This window comes from Suncus etruscus, chromosome 20, assembly GCF_024139225.1.
Source record: "Suncus etruscus isolate mSunEtr1 chromosome 20, mSunEtr1.pri.cur, whole genome shotgun sequence".
Lineage (NCBI taxonomy): Eukaryota > Metazoa > Chordata > Mammalia > Eulipotyphla > Soricidae > Suncus > Suncus etruscus.
The window spans coordinates 12,480,987-12,497,571 of record NC_064867.1 but is presented as its reverse complement, the minus strand read 5'-3'; the positions used below and the strand labels follow the sequence as shown (position 1 = coordinate 12,497,571).

General features: G+C 35.0%; 2 protein-coding genes across 2 annotated transcripts in view; one reads left to right on the top strand and one right to left on the bottom strand.

The window, feature by feature from the left end:
• CMC1 (C-X9-C motif containing 1) overlaps positions 1 to 16,585 on the top strand; it is an 87,236-nt gene that overhangs the window by 62,536 nt on the left and 8,115 nt on the right. The gene's annotated exons all lie outside the window — the stretch shown is intronic.
• On the bottom strand, positions 867 to 16,519 carry AZI2 (5-azacytidine induced 2). Its single transcript, XM_049766085.1, has 7 exons — positions 16,310 to 16,519; positions 14,418 to 14,543; positions 13,678 to 13,777; positions 12,280 to 12,428; positions 8,059 to 8,117; positions 3,252 to 3,370; positions 867 to 1,524 (listed from the first exon to the last, which is right to left on the bottom strand). The coding sequence occupies exons 1-7, from the start codon at positions 16,517 to 16,519 to the stop codon at positions 1,115 to 1,117; spliced, it is 1,173 nt and encodes a 390-aa protein (XP_049622042.1). The 3' UTR covers positions 867 to 1,114.

Genomic DNA, 16,585 nt, shown 5'->3' with positions numbered 1-16,585 from the left:
TATCAATACAACATTTCACTGGTTTCTAGAATTCAATTTCTAAGTTGACAAATTAAAAATAACTATTTTAATGAATGTTACATTCAAGACAAAGTTAATATAAGCTGCTCTACATGACAAGCTGCTGCAGAACCTTTGAAGAAAAAATATATAGTTATACAGATCTTTAGATTTTTATTAAGGACCACTGAAGGAATAAGAAGAGTCTGACCTCTCTGACATTTACAATGCTTTCTACTTTTAATGGGGTGGATTCTAAAATTCTATTAGTATATCCACATACCACCACCTAGTTTTCAACTATGCCATTATCACTTTTTCTGAAGTACTCCGTCAGATAAAGTTGGCTTCAACCAGGTTATTTCAAGTTTTAGAATCTAAGTTGAAATTCTAAATTAGTAACTTAATACTGCTAATCAATTGTGAATTTAGGAAAAAAACATCTAAAACTACCTTAATAGCACCAAGCTAGCTCAGTTAGTAGAGCATGACTCTTCGCAAAATTAAACCTTAGTGCCAGCAAGCCTTGCATGTGGCTAATCAAATTCAATTACCAGTATCCCATATCATCCCCTGACCACCGACAGGAGTAAGCCCTAAGCATTGCCAGGTGTTGCCTCCCCTTCAAAACCTCCACCAATAAAATTTAACCGTAAAACTTTAAAACACAGTAACAAAGAATCTAATCATTTTTTATCTTTATGCATTGTAAAGTCAACAAAAATATAACCCATCCATATTTTCATTTACTCCTTTATGCAACTTGCATGATTTTTATGGTATACCAGTGACCATTATTTGTAAAGCCTGGTTATTTTAGCATTTACACACATAAAACTATCCAACTATTATCAAAGGTAGAACTGTCCTTTTGAAACACCATTAGTTTATTAACATATTAGTAAGACATCTGATAATTAGCCACAGTATAGAGCTGCCTGGCACTCTTTCATACTGGAAGTCAGTTACATAATATGGCATATAGCATGTGCAAATGTATGTTTCTGAACTCTGCAAATGTAATCAAAACCCACTTTCAGTTTGTTAATGCTTTCTGGAGATCCAGTCTGGCAGATAGCACATCCTCATGACTAAATCATGAATCTCTTCAGAATTAGTTTTTATAAAGATAGTTCTGATTATGCTGATCCAAGTAATGAACTGGTGGCAGGTTGGGTAAAGGCAAAGTTTTATTTTTAGTTTCTCCAAATGCTGTCTCACTTGATTTAGGTGGACTTGGGAATACCCAAGAATTATCTTCCAGAGAGTTTCTGCCCAAAGAGTTGTGTTCCTGAATGTTTGTTCCATCCTGAGTAATTGATCGCTCATTATCTGTCCATGATTGGAGAACTGCTTTCTCTGATAAAACCTTTATATCTCCTTGTACAGGGGAAGATGTGGTATGACAAAGAGTTTTGGCATTTGGTGAGAGAGGGGAATGTCTTTTGTATGTTGCAGTAAAATTTGCCAAGTGCAGTTTTGTGCTCTCTTTCCCGAGGTCTTCCATGCATTCTGAGGTACAGGCTACAAAGAAAGCACAGGCTAAGTATCAGTTGTCATGGCCTTTTTGATAAGAATTCTAGAGCTGGTAATGAAAGCAATGTTTTCCTTTTTTATTAACTGGGATCACCATGAGATACAAAGTTGTTCATGATTAAATATCAGTCCTATAATATTCAGAAACCCCTCCTTTCTCTAGTGTTCAACTCTCCACAATGTCTCTACCCCACCCCAGCCTGCCTCTATGGTAAGATACGTTTTTTTTCCCTTTTTAGGCACTATATTTTGCAATTCTGCTGCTACTGAAAGGGTACCAGGTATATCAAGAGTAACATTTTCAAGGGGACATTGTACATTACAGACAATGATAGATGATTAGAATTTAATTTTAGCTCTATTTACTGATGTGACTTTGGTTAACTCACTTTAGTTGTTTAGGTTGTCATTTATTTCTCTCATTTGCAAAATGAATATCAAAATCCTATCTGCTTATACTTTGAAAAGCTAGAAACCAATAATTAAAAAACAGTTAAATTTAGATTGTTAATTAAAAAACAGGTTGGTTTTTGGGTCACACTCAGGTTACTCCTGGCAGGCTTGGGGCACTATATAGTTTGGCCACCTGCAAGGCAAATGTTTTACTGCTCTGGTCTCAGATTCTATTAATTCTTAGTATGTCTAAAAAAGGCTGACAGACTATCTGCAATAAGTTTTCTAGAATCAAAGATTTGGTGGATAAGACAATTTAAAGAAAACTTATATAACAATTTTTATGAATCATGTATATTAAATATAAAGTTTCATATAATCACAATATGTCAACTAATTTTTTCTTTGATTCAAAACACCAAAATATATATCCTTCACCATGTAATAAAGTATTTCCAAATATTATAGGAATAACATTTCTGCTTTTACTCTCAAGTTATAAAGCAACACACTAAGTTATTCACTTTTATGAAAATTTTATTTCTTCACCTTAGATTTAATCTTCACCACTAGAAAGTTTGAAGACAAAGTGAGTCATACTTAACTGCACAAATTGTTATATTTTACACTCAAGGCGAGAACTGTTTATTAAAATATAATGCTTTTGTTCTCATTTGAACATTCTAATTCATTTAAAATGTTTTGGGAGATCCATATTTTATTATGCAACCATTACTATGTAATAAAAGGTATAAATGCACTGATAGTACTGATTTCTGAGGTATAAAAAGTACATTAGGAAAGTAGTAAATATTAATGGAGGAGTTCATGAAAAGTAGGAAGCAAATTTTTATTTGGTTGTATAACAAGAGTTTGCAAGCTTTTCTTTAGCTAATGTCACAAAAATTAAAAATAAAGTTTTTCTTTTGAAAGCAAACAAAAAAGTTAGGTCTTTGGTGTATTCAGTAGCATTGCGATACTTTCTGGTTGTCTTGTTTTATATATACACATACATACACTTATAAAGTAGTCATGGTAAAGGTCAACTAGAACAAACTTAACACCTCAGCCTTACAGACATAAGTAACACTTGGCTGAGAAAAGAAGCCACAGGGGAAAAGAATACAGTACTGAAGAAAAAAAACCTACCACTAACACCTTTATGTGTGAAATTGACCAGTCTTTAAGACTGAAGCCAAAGATAGAGAATGGGTATGCCCTGAACATACTCTGTCTTTGACTTAGCAAACTTAAAGGATCAGATTTTGATTAGATAAAATAGCTAATTCATCTTTGAACAGTTCTAGTAAACACTGACTTGCCTTTCTTAATTGCAGTTGGGATTTTCAATTTTCTTAGTAGTTCAGCTTGTACTTGAGACACCAGATGTAAATTTGACATTTCTTTCTTCAATTCCCAGTACGCATGTTGCATATTATCACTGAAATATAGGTTGTATATTTTATAAGTTAAAGATCATTATTCTTATGAACAGAAGACAGCAACTTTTAAAATAGGAACATGCATATTTGCACTTATTTTTGAATCAGGTTTTAAGATGATATAAATAAAATAAAACATTAATAAATTAAAATATTAGAGCATTATAGCAAATGAAAACAATTTGTTAGAAATCATGTCCATTTTATTATTAACAGCTACATATCAATCAGAATGTTAATAAAAAATATTCTAGCCAGTGCTTCTCATTCTCAGAATTAAGGTTTTTGTGTAACCTCTAATCTACAGTAATGTTATATTTGGCAGTATGAAGTGAGTTCATTTGCGAATTAAAAGTGGCATTCATGTATACATTTTGAATTACTATTTCCTATGATTGATCTCACATTGTAAATTGGATTGATATTTCAAAAAATTTTCAATGTACACCCAACCCATATTAAAACAAAGGTTTCATACACTCAATTCTTTTATGTTTGACTGGGCTGTCTCATATTGTTGGTTTTAAACCAATGTGACATGACAGCATAAGACATGTAAAGTCAAATGATTAAAGGAAAGATGCTTCAGAGAAACAATTATAGGCAGTAGAAAGAGAAAATACTCAAAAGTATTTGTCTCAAGTATTTGGTAATTGAATGGTAATTGAATCATTATTGATTACTGCTTTTCTATGTTTAAACTTCCACTACATATTCCTATTTGGATATTTATGATTGAAGGGATCTTAATAGGAAAAATATGTTAAACATTTAACATATATTTTACTTTGCTACATAAAAACCAATCTTAAATTCACCTGGCTCTCAAAATACAGTTCAATAACCATTACTACTTCTGAAAGACATCAGAATGAAATCATGAGTCAAAATGTTCTGTAGCGTTTTCTTTATCCATATGCAGATGTCAGTAATACCATTCTTAATATCAAAGATATTAAATTTTAAATATCACTGAATTCTGTATGCCATTCCTATTTTTAAAGACTTATTTATTTATTTATTTTTTGGTTTTTGGGTCACACCCGGCAGCGCTCAGGGGTTATCCTGGCTCTATGCTCCAAAATCACTCCTGGCAGACTCGGGGGACCATATGGGATGCCAGGATTCGAACCAATGACCTTCTGCATGAAAGACAAACACCTTACCTCCATGCTATCTCTCCGGCCCCATAAAGACTTATTTCATTTAATAGAAATAGAATTTTATTGGTTTTCAAAATTATCTACTTGTGTTAAACTGTTTTAAATGCTTTGTTAACCCCAATACTAAAACACAATGCTTTTGCATATCTACAAAAATCAATCACCTTTACTATCACCAGTAAATAGCTAAAATGGATGTTACAATGATTGTTTAACATAATAATCTTAAGTTTAAGAGAGTAGTTGGTTCTGTAGCAGTATTCTGAGCATTCAGTATGCTTTTCAAAGAGGTATTCAGTTAAAACCCTTTATTACTGGCATAAAAGAGTAAATAAGTATCTGACTTGGAAAAGTATCAGAAGCAATCATTTTGATCCAACATCTACCCATTCAACATGAGCATGTAATATAAAACAATGATTATGCAAAGGTTAAAGTAATGTGTAATTATACATTTCTCAACCTTTTTTAAAAATAAAACTCCTTGCGCATTAGATCCAACAAAAAAACTAGGTCACTAAATTTAACATCTTTTTCCCATATAACTTCAATTGAAAGTAGTATAATTATTACTAAGTATAAGTTCTCCCTCTTGTGGATAATAAAGTAATAGCATGTGCTTATATAATCTTCACATCTTTTTACAAATTATCCTTAATTCTATGAATTTAAACCTTACGTTTAAATCATTACTTACTGCAATTACAAAAGGAAATTTATTATCCCACAAATCTATATGAATTCCAATGAATCCTACTTAGACATTTTTGAGATTCTACATCTTTACTTTTGCTTTAAACAAATACTAGTAATGCATATAGGCTAAATATTTGCAAAGAACTTACAGAACTATATAGTTTTTGTACCATAAAATACCGCCCCCCCCCCAAAAAAAAAGAGATGGGGAAAATGTGAGTCTTATGGCGCGAATGTCACCTGAAGCTGAAGCCTGAGTGCAGGGGAGGAGAGCATATTGCTAAGCACTTGACATCCACAGTGTTACGCCCCTTTATTGCACAGACATACCACATAGTATGTGCAATCAAGTTAAGACACTTTCACCATCACACATAGAGCTTTTCTTTGAGTATTTGATCGCTGCTGTGACTTTTATTTTAACTTTAAAGAAAATTTTTACTTGTGTACAACTCAGAGATGGGTACATATTCTAAAATTGTAAATGCCCAATTTTCTTAATAAACATACATTCACATTTTACTACTAAAAGAAACAGTCCCTATATAAGAAAACCCTATGTTGAGTTTTTTATACCTTTTTTAAATTAGCTTTTGATTTTTTTTCCTTTGGGGTCAAATTCAGTAATATTCATGGGCTACTCCCAGGCTATACTGGAGAGTATGGAGTGACCAGCTGGCATTGACACCAAGGCCTCTTGCATTCAAAGTATGATCTTACCCTGTTAAGCTATCTCTCTCCCCTAGTATCTGAAAGTTTATTAAACTATTTATATCATTAAAAAAATACTATCCCCAGAAACAATAAAATTATGATAGTGTCTTAGCCAAGAACTGTAATCAGAGTAATCATACTTGGCCCTCTTTTATAATTATCCTAGTGTTTAACTTCACATTACTTTCTAGTTCACAGAATTTTATGATCACATAGGAAACAATATTTTGAAAAACACTATCCTCATTTTTATTTTTTTTTATTTTTATTTTTTTTGGTTTTTTGGGCCACACCCGTTTAACGCTCAGGGGTTACTCCTGGCTATGTGCTCAGAAATCGCCCCTGGCTTGGGGGGACCATATGGGACGCCGGGGGATCGAACCGCGGTCCTTCCTTGGCTAGCGCTTGCAAGGCAGACACCTTACCTCCAGCGCCACCTACCCGGCCCCCTATCCTCATTTTTAAACCAAAGGTATACACTAATCAGTTCTGGAATACATGTTTACTCCACTTAGATCGGGCTTTTATTAAAAGTCTGGCAGCAACAGAGTACATTGGTAAAATAAAACACAAAAGTGACTCAATGATTACATGAATGAAAGTGAAAAATAAGCTTTAAAACTCTGATTTTGTATGTAAAGAACTCAAATTAGCTATAGAAAACTATAGAAATAGACCTAAAAATGAACAAGTCAATCACTTGAGTTCAATGATCAAACCTAGAAATACACAAAAAAATCTATTGTATTCCTAACATGCAATGACAAGCAAAAAGAACTGAAGGAAACAATCATCAAAAAGAATTAAAGACCTTGGAATGAATTTACCCAATAGATGAGAAATCTGTACAATGAAAGCCATGACATTGTTCAATATAAAATATACATGGAAAATATTCTATGCTTGTGATTAGGCTTTTTAATTTTATAAAAATTACAATAAAACCAAATTTTATTTTGGTTTGGGCCACTCTCGGTGCTCTGGCTCCTGTCAGGCTCGGGTGACCATATGGGATGTTGGGGATTAAACCTGGGTTGGCCAGTTGCAAGGCCCCTGGGAAAACTATTTTTATAAAACAATGTCTGAGAAATAATACTAGTCAGGTGCTTGCCTTTCATACAGTGAATCCATTTTGATTTCTGGCAGCCCATATCCAGTAATCCTGGATTGCAGTAGCACAGAGCCTGAAGGAAGCTCTGACCACTGCCAGGCTTGTTACCATACCTACATACCTACAATGCACGAAATTTATTCAGAACTATAAAAAAGTCTAAGTAACAAAAACAATCCTGGGGAGTGGGAAAATAGCACATCTCCTGTTGTCTAAACCTTACAATACCATAATTAAAACAGCAGGATACTGGAATAAAATTGGAAATGGAATAGAAATGAGAGCTCAGGAAAATCCCACACATACATGGACACTAATTTATGAAAAAGAAGACGAGTATACACATGAGCAAGCATATAATCTCTTCATAAATAGTGCTGGGTGGGAAAAGTGAACTGCCACAACAAAAGAACTAAACACACAGGTCATTCTATGACTACTTTTTACTGTAAGAAAATAGTCCTCTTAAAATTCACATCATAGAAAATTTAATAAGTTGTCCAATTTTGCTTTTAAGACAGGGCTATATGTAGTAATGTGTCACATATGAAACAGGATTTATTACAGCATCTAAATGCTTCTTAATAGTTCTGTCTGTTTAAAGGCATCATAATATCATTAATTTTAAACCTACTACTATGGAATATATAATGCTTTCAATAAACCTGTGATCAGGGATTATATGTAACTATTTGAAGAGTACCTACTTGTTTTTAAAGTTTAATCACAATAAAAATTCTAGGGTACTGAGGCCAGGAAGGTGGCGCTAGAGGTAAGGTGTCTGCCTTGCAAGAGCTAGCGTAGTAAGAACCTCAGTACGAACCACGGTTCGATCCCCCGGTGTTCCATATGGTCCCCCTTAGCCAGGGGTGATTTCTGAGCGGTTAGGTTGACCCTGAGCGTCAAATGGGTGTGGCTCAAAAACAAAAAAAAAAATTTCTAGGGTACTAATTAATAAAGGTGGCCTTAAGGAGAGAATTTTTTTAGTTTTGAATATTGATACCTTGAAATGCTTGCTCTTTGAAGATCTCTGCTCTTTAGACTGTCTTCATTAGATGAATCCTGTCATTTAAAAATAAAAGTAGAAAATACTACATTTATTCTCAGCAGTTTATGATTCAATGTTACCATTTTATGGATTATGCCAAAGAACTATACAACACAAAATGGTAGTAGATTTTAATCTATTACTAGATATTTTAATCTATGCCAGATATTTCTAAGTCAATGTCAATTAAAATTAAATGCTCTGCTGTAAAAGTGTTTTGGACTGACACGACGAATGTCTGTTTTAAAGAAAATAGAGATCTACATCCAAAATTTTTTCTGTAGGCTATAGATTAATCCCCTAAGAAAGGAAATTTACAGATATTTTATTTTTACATTAAAAAAATTGGGACTGGTATGATTGTACAACTGGTATGATTGTACACTTTTCTGCAGATTCGTTGTTCTAGCCCAGTGGTCGACAACCTGCGGCTCTCGAGCCACGTGTGGCTCTTTACACTTTTATTTATTTATTTTTTTTTTTTTTTGTGGTTTTTGGGTCACACCCGGCAGTGCTCAGGGGTTACTCCTGGCTCCATGCTCAGAAATTGCTCCTGGCAGGCACGGGGGACCATATGGGACGCTGGGATTCGAACCGATGACCTCTTGCATGAAAGGCAAACGCCTTACCTCCATGCTATCTCTCCAGCCCCTCTTTACACTTTTAATTTGGCTCTTCTGTGTGCCGGGCGGCCGCTCCAGGAGCCAGGACTCTGCTTCTAGCCTCTGTCAGTGCACACCCTGTGTGGCTCTCAAAATAAATTTCAATCGTGGTTTTGGCGAGATTTGGCTCAGTTGGAAAAAAAAGTTTGCCGACCACTGTTCTAGCCCATCCATTTTGTATTTGTGAAGCTAATTACACTTAAAAAATGAATGCATTTGGGTGGATAATTGTTTTTCCAGTTAATGTCTAACAATTCAGAAAAAAGCTAAAAGAAATGAGAAGTCAGTGACCTTGGTTGGCCACCGGTTTTTACCACACTGTTCAAGTAGTAAAGAATCTGTTTCCCAAGGAGTGCCGTATGATGTAGAAGTTTCACACAGAGCCTAAGAGCTCCATAAGATTGTGAAACAATTTTTACTTTCTTTGGTTCCCAGGGCTTACTTCTGGCTCTGCTCTAGGATCACTCCTGTGGGGCTCAGGTGTGCAGAGGGTCAAATTGGGTACAGATGTATGCAAGGCATAAACTGTCCACTGTACTATTTATTTGGCCCCAACAATTTTTGCATCAATGTTTCTATACTATGAAACTTCAATTTACCACAACAGCCTCTAATTATTAGATACCTTAAATATCTAAAACAATTCCATTTTACTTATCCCAAGTTTCTTCTTGGTCCTGGAGCCTGTTTTTTTCAAAGACTGAAATACGAAGGGATACAGGCTTAATATAGGATTCAGGGTGGAACTGACTTTGAAACCCAATGGCCACAAACGCTACCTGAGTTTGTTCAGTATTATTAAAACAAATAGGATTGAAGTGATAGTACAGTGGTAAAACTCTTGTTTGTACACAGCTGGCCCCCCCATAGGGGACCCAAACATGGTCAGGAGTGATCCCTGACTGCAAAGTCAGAAGTTAGACCTGATCACCATTGTGTGGCCCAAAGAGTCAAAAACTAAAATGAATAGTATGTTAATGTAAGGTCCAATTTCATACTTAAGATTGTTTAAAAATGCTTCACAGAAAGTACTACCTTAAACTATTTGTAATTTATACCCTCAATAGAGTATAAGGAAAATTATTGATGTGGACATAAATATAGCCTGCTGTTTTATTCCCATGTCTATGAGAAATCTGATCATAATACCTTCAGCCAAATTTTCAAAGTGCAAATACCTTGGGGCAGGAGAAATAGCTCAGTGGTAGGGCATTTGCCTTGCATGCAGCCGACCTGTAAGGGACTGGTTAGATTCCCGACAGCCCATATGGGCCCCCACTCTGCCAGGGGCGATTTCTGAGTGCAGAGCCAGGAGTACCGAGTGCACCAGGTGTGGCCCCCCCCCCGAAAAACCAATCAATCAATCAATCAATAAAGTTAAAAAAAAAACAGTACCAATACCACAAATATAAAAAATTCGTACTTGGAATTCTGATAAACTGATAGTAGGAATTTCTACACTTTCTGGCTCATTTCTTTATATTAATTGTATGCATTCAGAGTGGTGGGGGACTAGAAATTGAACGTACATTGCCACATGCAAGCCACATACCCTGCCCACAATTCTCTCTTGGGCCCTAGTTCTGATTAGTTTTTAAATAAACACAACCCCCATCTCCCCCCCACCCCCAATATCACAAATAAAAAATTCTCCTGGTGGTAGTGACTATATCTTAAATCTAATTTTTAAAATTCTATAATTATTTCATTTACAAAGCTTCTTAGTTTACTAGACCCTTTTTAAACTTTTCCAAATCTTTAAAAAAAAAATATAGTGGTTTCCATTGTTAGTTGAGCCACTGAAAGTAAAATTTAACCTTTAGCACCATCTAGTGGAATAAAGTTTAGAAATGCAATTGCACACACATGTATCTACTTCTGGATTGCCCTCATTCATATTTTTAACAACGATCACTTACTATTTAGTGACTGTGTTAGACAATAATTTCTGACTTTATCCAACTTACTCTCCATGAAAAGAAAGGTGTTTAATGCCAACTTCACAGAAACTACTACGTAAGTTAAATGACTTAATTGTGCGTAACATCACAATGATAAGTCAATTTCAAGTTGTTTCAAGTCCTCTAAGGGACTAGCCATTATGTACAAAAACTCAAAAATTTTCAAATACAGGTATACACTGACCACTGGAATTCAGAGCCTTGAAGTTTAGAATTTTCTTTCAAGCACATCTATTACTGTTTTCTCCGTACCTGCTACTTGGTGGGGGGGGGGGGCACTGCTGGTGTGGTGTTCAATGTCTGATACCTAGTCCACCATTCCTTTCCCTTTTTTTTTTTTTTGGTTTTTGGTTTTTGGACCACACCTGGTGGTGCTCAGTGGTTATTCCTGGCTCTGCTCAGAAATCGCTCCTGGCTTGGGGGACCATATGGGACACCAGGAGATCGAACTGTGGTCAGTGTGTACAAGGGAAATGTCCTACCGCCTGTGCTACCACTCCGGCCCCAAGTCTAAAGTCTATGGATTTGTGAGATAAGAATGCTGGAAGCCTTTGAGGGAACTGTGGCATGTGGTTTAGGTTCAAAGTTATAGATAGTAAAATTCAGCTGTTAAGTAGTATCTGTTTCTATTGAGGTTGAGTATTTTTTATAGTATCTCCTTTTCAGTCTTGAGGACCAAACAAGGTTGTCAATTCTAGAGGTATTAGTTTGATCAAGGCAGATCTTTATTGTTAATATGTCTCATTCTTTGCCAATGATCATCTTTGATGATGAATACTTTATACAGAAAGAAGTACCAGTTCTATGTAAGGACTCAAGGGATTAAGGAGCAGAGTGCTGATATGTATGAAGTGTGGGTCATGTAGGACCCTGGGATAAATGTTACAGCTGTCTCAATATTTTGGAATCTCAGAAGTGATTACTTTGCAAGTAGGAGACCAGGTTTAATTGCTGGCACTAAATGATTCCCTTCACCACCACCAGGGCAACAGCCCTGCCCAACACAGAGCTGGATATGCTTCTCCCAAAACCACTCCCAAAATAAAACTTTGCGCTTGTTCATTACTTTCACATTCCCGAATGTCAGTTTCTTTTTATTCTCAGTGCTAACAACAATGGCATCTGAAAAAAAAAATGTATCCAAGTGTATTCAAACCCAAAGTATAAATCTATAGACTCTTGTTAAGAATATCAGATTTATGTTTTAATGGATGGCTAGGCTAACTAATTTTGGCAAGCTGGGAAAATCTGTTCTGCATTCCCTACTCATTCTATAAATCTTGCCTTGTGTGTGACTGATCCTCAATAGTGCCAGCACTAAACTCGAAACGTAGTTGGGTATCACCCCAAAACCAAAGAAAAAAAGATACCTCAAAATTTACTTGTTATTGGAATTAGCCAAATTATTATTCCAAGGCAGGAAAGGTAAAACTTGTGTTCATTTTAAATTTTAGAGAACAAGAAAGGAAATTACAAAGGTGATTTAATAGTTATAAAGCCTGATGAGACGAGACACGCATATTGAATTTCTCAAGTTACTTATTCTAAATTACCGTTTGTTTGGCATTTTGTAGCTCCATTTTGAGATCACTACATTCTTTCCTCATGAGTTCCAGTTCCTGTTCCAAACCATGGATCTTCAGGTCACAGCTCAACTTTTCCACCTCCCAGTTGGATGAAGGTGGATTTAAATTCTTTATCACTGCAAAAGAGATGGACAGACAAAAAGTTATTTCTGCCTTTTACATAGGCTTGCAAGTCCAAACCTGGGTTTTAGTGTTAAAATGTAGATAATAAAAACCTAATATAAAACATATTTTTGAATATTGATATAAACATAAATAGTCAAGTTAGTCTGAAATTTTAAAAAGATGCAACACTATCCAAGCACATGTTAGACACATCAATTATATGTTTCAGTTAAGACAATTATAAGAACAGTCACAAGTTCACTCAAGCTAATGACTGCATTGGGTCTTTTCAGAGTATAAAATGTTAACACCTAGCAAACCTAAAACAGGTTCAAAAAATTATGACATTTCACTGTAAAAACTTAATACAACTGGTTATAATTATACTTGAATGAGTTCTTTTGTTTCAAAAAGTCCTAACCAGTCACCATAAGGAATTTCATTTCTGCACAAGTACCACTCTGTGGTGGCCTGAGTGATCCCCAACTACACACGGTCCTTGCAGAACCTCAGCCATTAATTAACTTTGCATTGAACGGCTGGCCTGGTTGGCCGAGAACTGCCAAGAGTATTTCCTGAGAACTGCTCGAACAGCAGCCCTACTCATCCCTTCTCAAGAAATATCTGTCTCCTAAAGGTCTGTTACATGCCAAATCTTTTTATTTTGTGGTTTTTGGGTCACACCCGGCAGTGCTCGGGGGAAACTTCTGGCTCCATGCTCAGAAATTGCTCCTGGCAGGCACAGGAGACTATATGGGAAGCCGGATTCGAACTGATGACCTTCTACATGAAAGGCAAACGCCTTACCTCCATGCTATCTCTCCGGCCCATCATGCCAACTCTTTAATTTATATCTTCAGAATGCATGGACTAGTATTTTTTTTTTTTTAATCCCACTATCTCATCACTAATAGACTTCCAAAGAAAATGGTGATTTTAACTTCACAATAGTATTCTAATAGCAGGCACCAAGTGAGTAAGTGAAAAGCCAGAACATATCAGAGGGCAAGAGCTTTTGACAAAGATGGGCTCTCCTTCGTTTTCACCTATTTCATAAATAAATAATGCTGAATAACGCTCTGTTTAAGTCTAAAGAAAAGTTAAAAGGAATGGGCACTTTGAAAGTAGAACAGGGAAATTAATGCAAGCCTCAAGTATGTTAAGATCTTAGCGAGGAGATACAGAAAATAAAGGATGTGACTCGTGAGTGGAAAATTGTATTAATTCCATGAGAACATTTGTAACAAGTAAGTGGCATACCCTGCTGAGTTTCCACTTCTGTCCTTAGTTGGAGGAGTTCTACTTCTTTAGACTGCAGTTGTTCATTCAATACTTTCAAAGATTCAGAGTTGTCTTTATTCTAAAGTTAAGCAGGAAAATGCCAAATTACATTCAATAAAAATCTGTAGATTGATACATTATTTTCAAGACTACACTGCAAAACTATTAGTCCTTTAAAAGAAAGGGAGGAAATAAATTCTACACTTTTTTATGTTTGTTTGCTTTTGGGCCACACCTGGTAATGTTCAAGGGCTACTCCTGGCTATGCGCTCAGAAATGGCGCCTGGCTTGGGCGACCATATGGAATGCAGGGATTTGAATGAACCCAGGTCTGTGCTGGATCAGCTGCATGCAAAGCCAAACGCCCTACCACTGTGCTATCGCTCTGGCCCCAATTTCTACTCTTTTTATAACTTTAAATAGTATTCACTGATTACTTCTGTTTTGAACAGTGATAAATTCTACCAAATTACAATACAACCCAATATTTCAAAGTAAGTTAGTGATGTTAGATGTACCTAAATCCTTAAGGTCATTATGTATTCATGTTGTATAAAAATAAATGATCAATATCAACATTTAAAATGTGATTTTCACCTTTACTGCGAATATATTCAATACTTTGTTTCATAAACATAAACATTTCACTTCTAATCTGAACACTCCTGAAGAAAACCCACTTGAGAAATCTAGATAACGTTCTTTACAAACCAACTTACCATTTTATCTAATTTGCTCTTCAAGTTATCTCTATCAATACAGACTTCTCGATAGGCATGGTAGGCCTTATTTACTTGTTCTCGCCCCACAGAATTTATTTCTTCATCTAATCGAGCTCCTATAAGCTAATGATACAAAGTTAGAAGAGAGAGGGTTAAGAGAATGCTTGATAGTAAAACCACATCTTGATAGCTTAAAAGCTTACTTTAATCATTGCAATACAGGGATAAAACCTATGAATCAAATGAATACTGCCACACAAATAAATTTTATTAAAAATGCCAAAATGTATATTTTTACATTTTTTATCATCTTTTTATTTTTTGGTTTTTGGGCCACACCTGGTGGGTGACACTAAGGAGTTACTCCTGGCTATGTGCTCAGAAATCACTCCTGGCGTGGGAAACCATATGGAACTCTGGGGATCGAACCGAGGTCCATCCTGGGTCAGCAGTGTGTAAGGCAAATGCTACCACTGTGCTATCGCGGGCCCCGAGGTTTTTTGTTTTTTTTTATCATTTTAATCAGTACTTTATATAATGTGCTGTTTCATAACATCAATTCTCAAACAAGGTACTATTTTTTGTCATGGTTAGGTGTTTTCCAAGTCAATTATAATTTTTTCCACTGCCAGTAAAAATCAAGTTGTTATTTGAGATGTTTAAGGATTTCATATTAGTTTATCAAGTCCTATATTATCCTAGAATAGTGATTCAGAGGATTGGTATTCATAAAACGCAGAAATATTTTCAATATAATTATGTATTAACCATAGCAGATTGCATATTTACTGAACTTAGCTCCAAATAAACATAGGTCCAGCTTTAAGTATTTGTTTTTCTATTCTAGTATACCAAAATTTAATTAAAAAGATAAAATCCATATGAATGCAAATTATTTTTATATTTTTATAAATTATATAACACAATAAAATATAGTATAATAAAATATAATAGCATCAATTAGTTTTATATTTCCCTTTCCTTGCCTCAAATTAGTTAAAATTTACCAAGCTACATCTTTAAATTTTTATGATTTCCTTAACTACAAATCCATTTTACACCCTATAAGGAAACTGCTGTTTGTAAAACATGAATATATTATTTTAAATTTGTACTAAAATTAAAATTTCAAAAATAAATAAATGAGGACATCACAAAGTAGTAAGTAGTCTTTACACAATGCATCATAAAGCAGAACTAATGATTTATAAATAACTATTAATATATTGTCTAACTTTCAGGAGTGCCAGGTTTCTACATAAAAAATTGATGATCATTCTTCCCTTCCTTTGGATGGGGTAGAGGGAGAGGATGCAGTCTGAGTGGTTCGGGGGGAAAAAATTGTAAATAGAAGACATTGTTTTAGCAGTTTAAAAACATTTTTATTTGGGGCTGGAGAGATCATAATCAATCCTAGCACTACATGGTTTTCATTAAGACCATCCAAGTATAGTTGTGGAGACCCCACCCATCATCTGAAATACCAGCCCCAGCATCCACCACAAAACATTATTCTTTCTTCATAAGCAAGGATCAAAGCCAGACATGTATGCAACCCCTGTTCATCAAAACAAAAATAAATGGAAGGAGACAAAGAAAGAAAATTCTTTAAAAACAGCCCTGGTGAAGATATTAAACAAAACAATATCCTAGGAGTTTCTACGACACTAAATAATTATGAAGGTAAAGGAATAAAAGAAATGCATTAGAAAAATATTTGAAACACATTCCCTACAGTATTTTCTACATACATTCACCAAGCCCATGTTATGTACAGTGTAAGTACAAAGTTCAGAGTTTTGAGATTAGATTTGAGTTATCCCTGAAAATTTAATCCGGAAGAGAGAAAAATTCTTGAAGTCATTAAACAAGATGAAAGGAGTAATTACCTTTTCTTCCAAAAATCTTACTCGTTTCTTTAAGAAAGAATTTTCCTTTTCTGAATCTTTGAGTCGTTTCTTGATGTCTTCATATGCAGTGACGAGAGCAAAATGGGAGGCCACAGACTCATCTCCTGAATATATTGAAACTGGAGTCTCTCTCCTGTGGGCTTTTTCGTGGTTCAAAATGCAGATGTCATCTTCTACCAGTACATCCATGGCAGCTATATAAAGGAATAAAAATTGACATGTAAACAAATCAATGAGCATAGATTATGTATATTG

Bases quoted from the DNA above. Each gene is read 5' to 3' on its own strand.
- AZI2 (XM_049766085.1), bottom strand. From the start codon at position 16,519: ATGGATGTACTGGTAGAAGATGACATCTGCATTTTGAACCACGAAAAA. The intron at 14,544-16,309 runs GTAATTACTCCT...TTGTATCATTAG, and splicing joins TAAGATTTTTGGAAGAAAAG to CTTATAGGAGCTCGATTAGA. The intron at 12,429-13,677 runs GTATGCCACTTA...TCTCTTTTGCAG, and splicing joins AGAAGTGGAAACTCAGCAGG to TGATAAAGAATTTAAATCCA.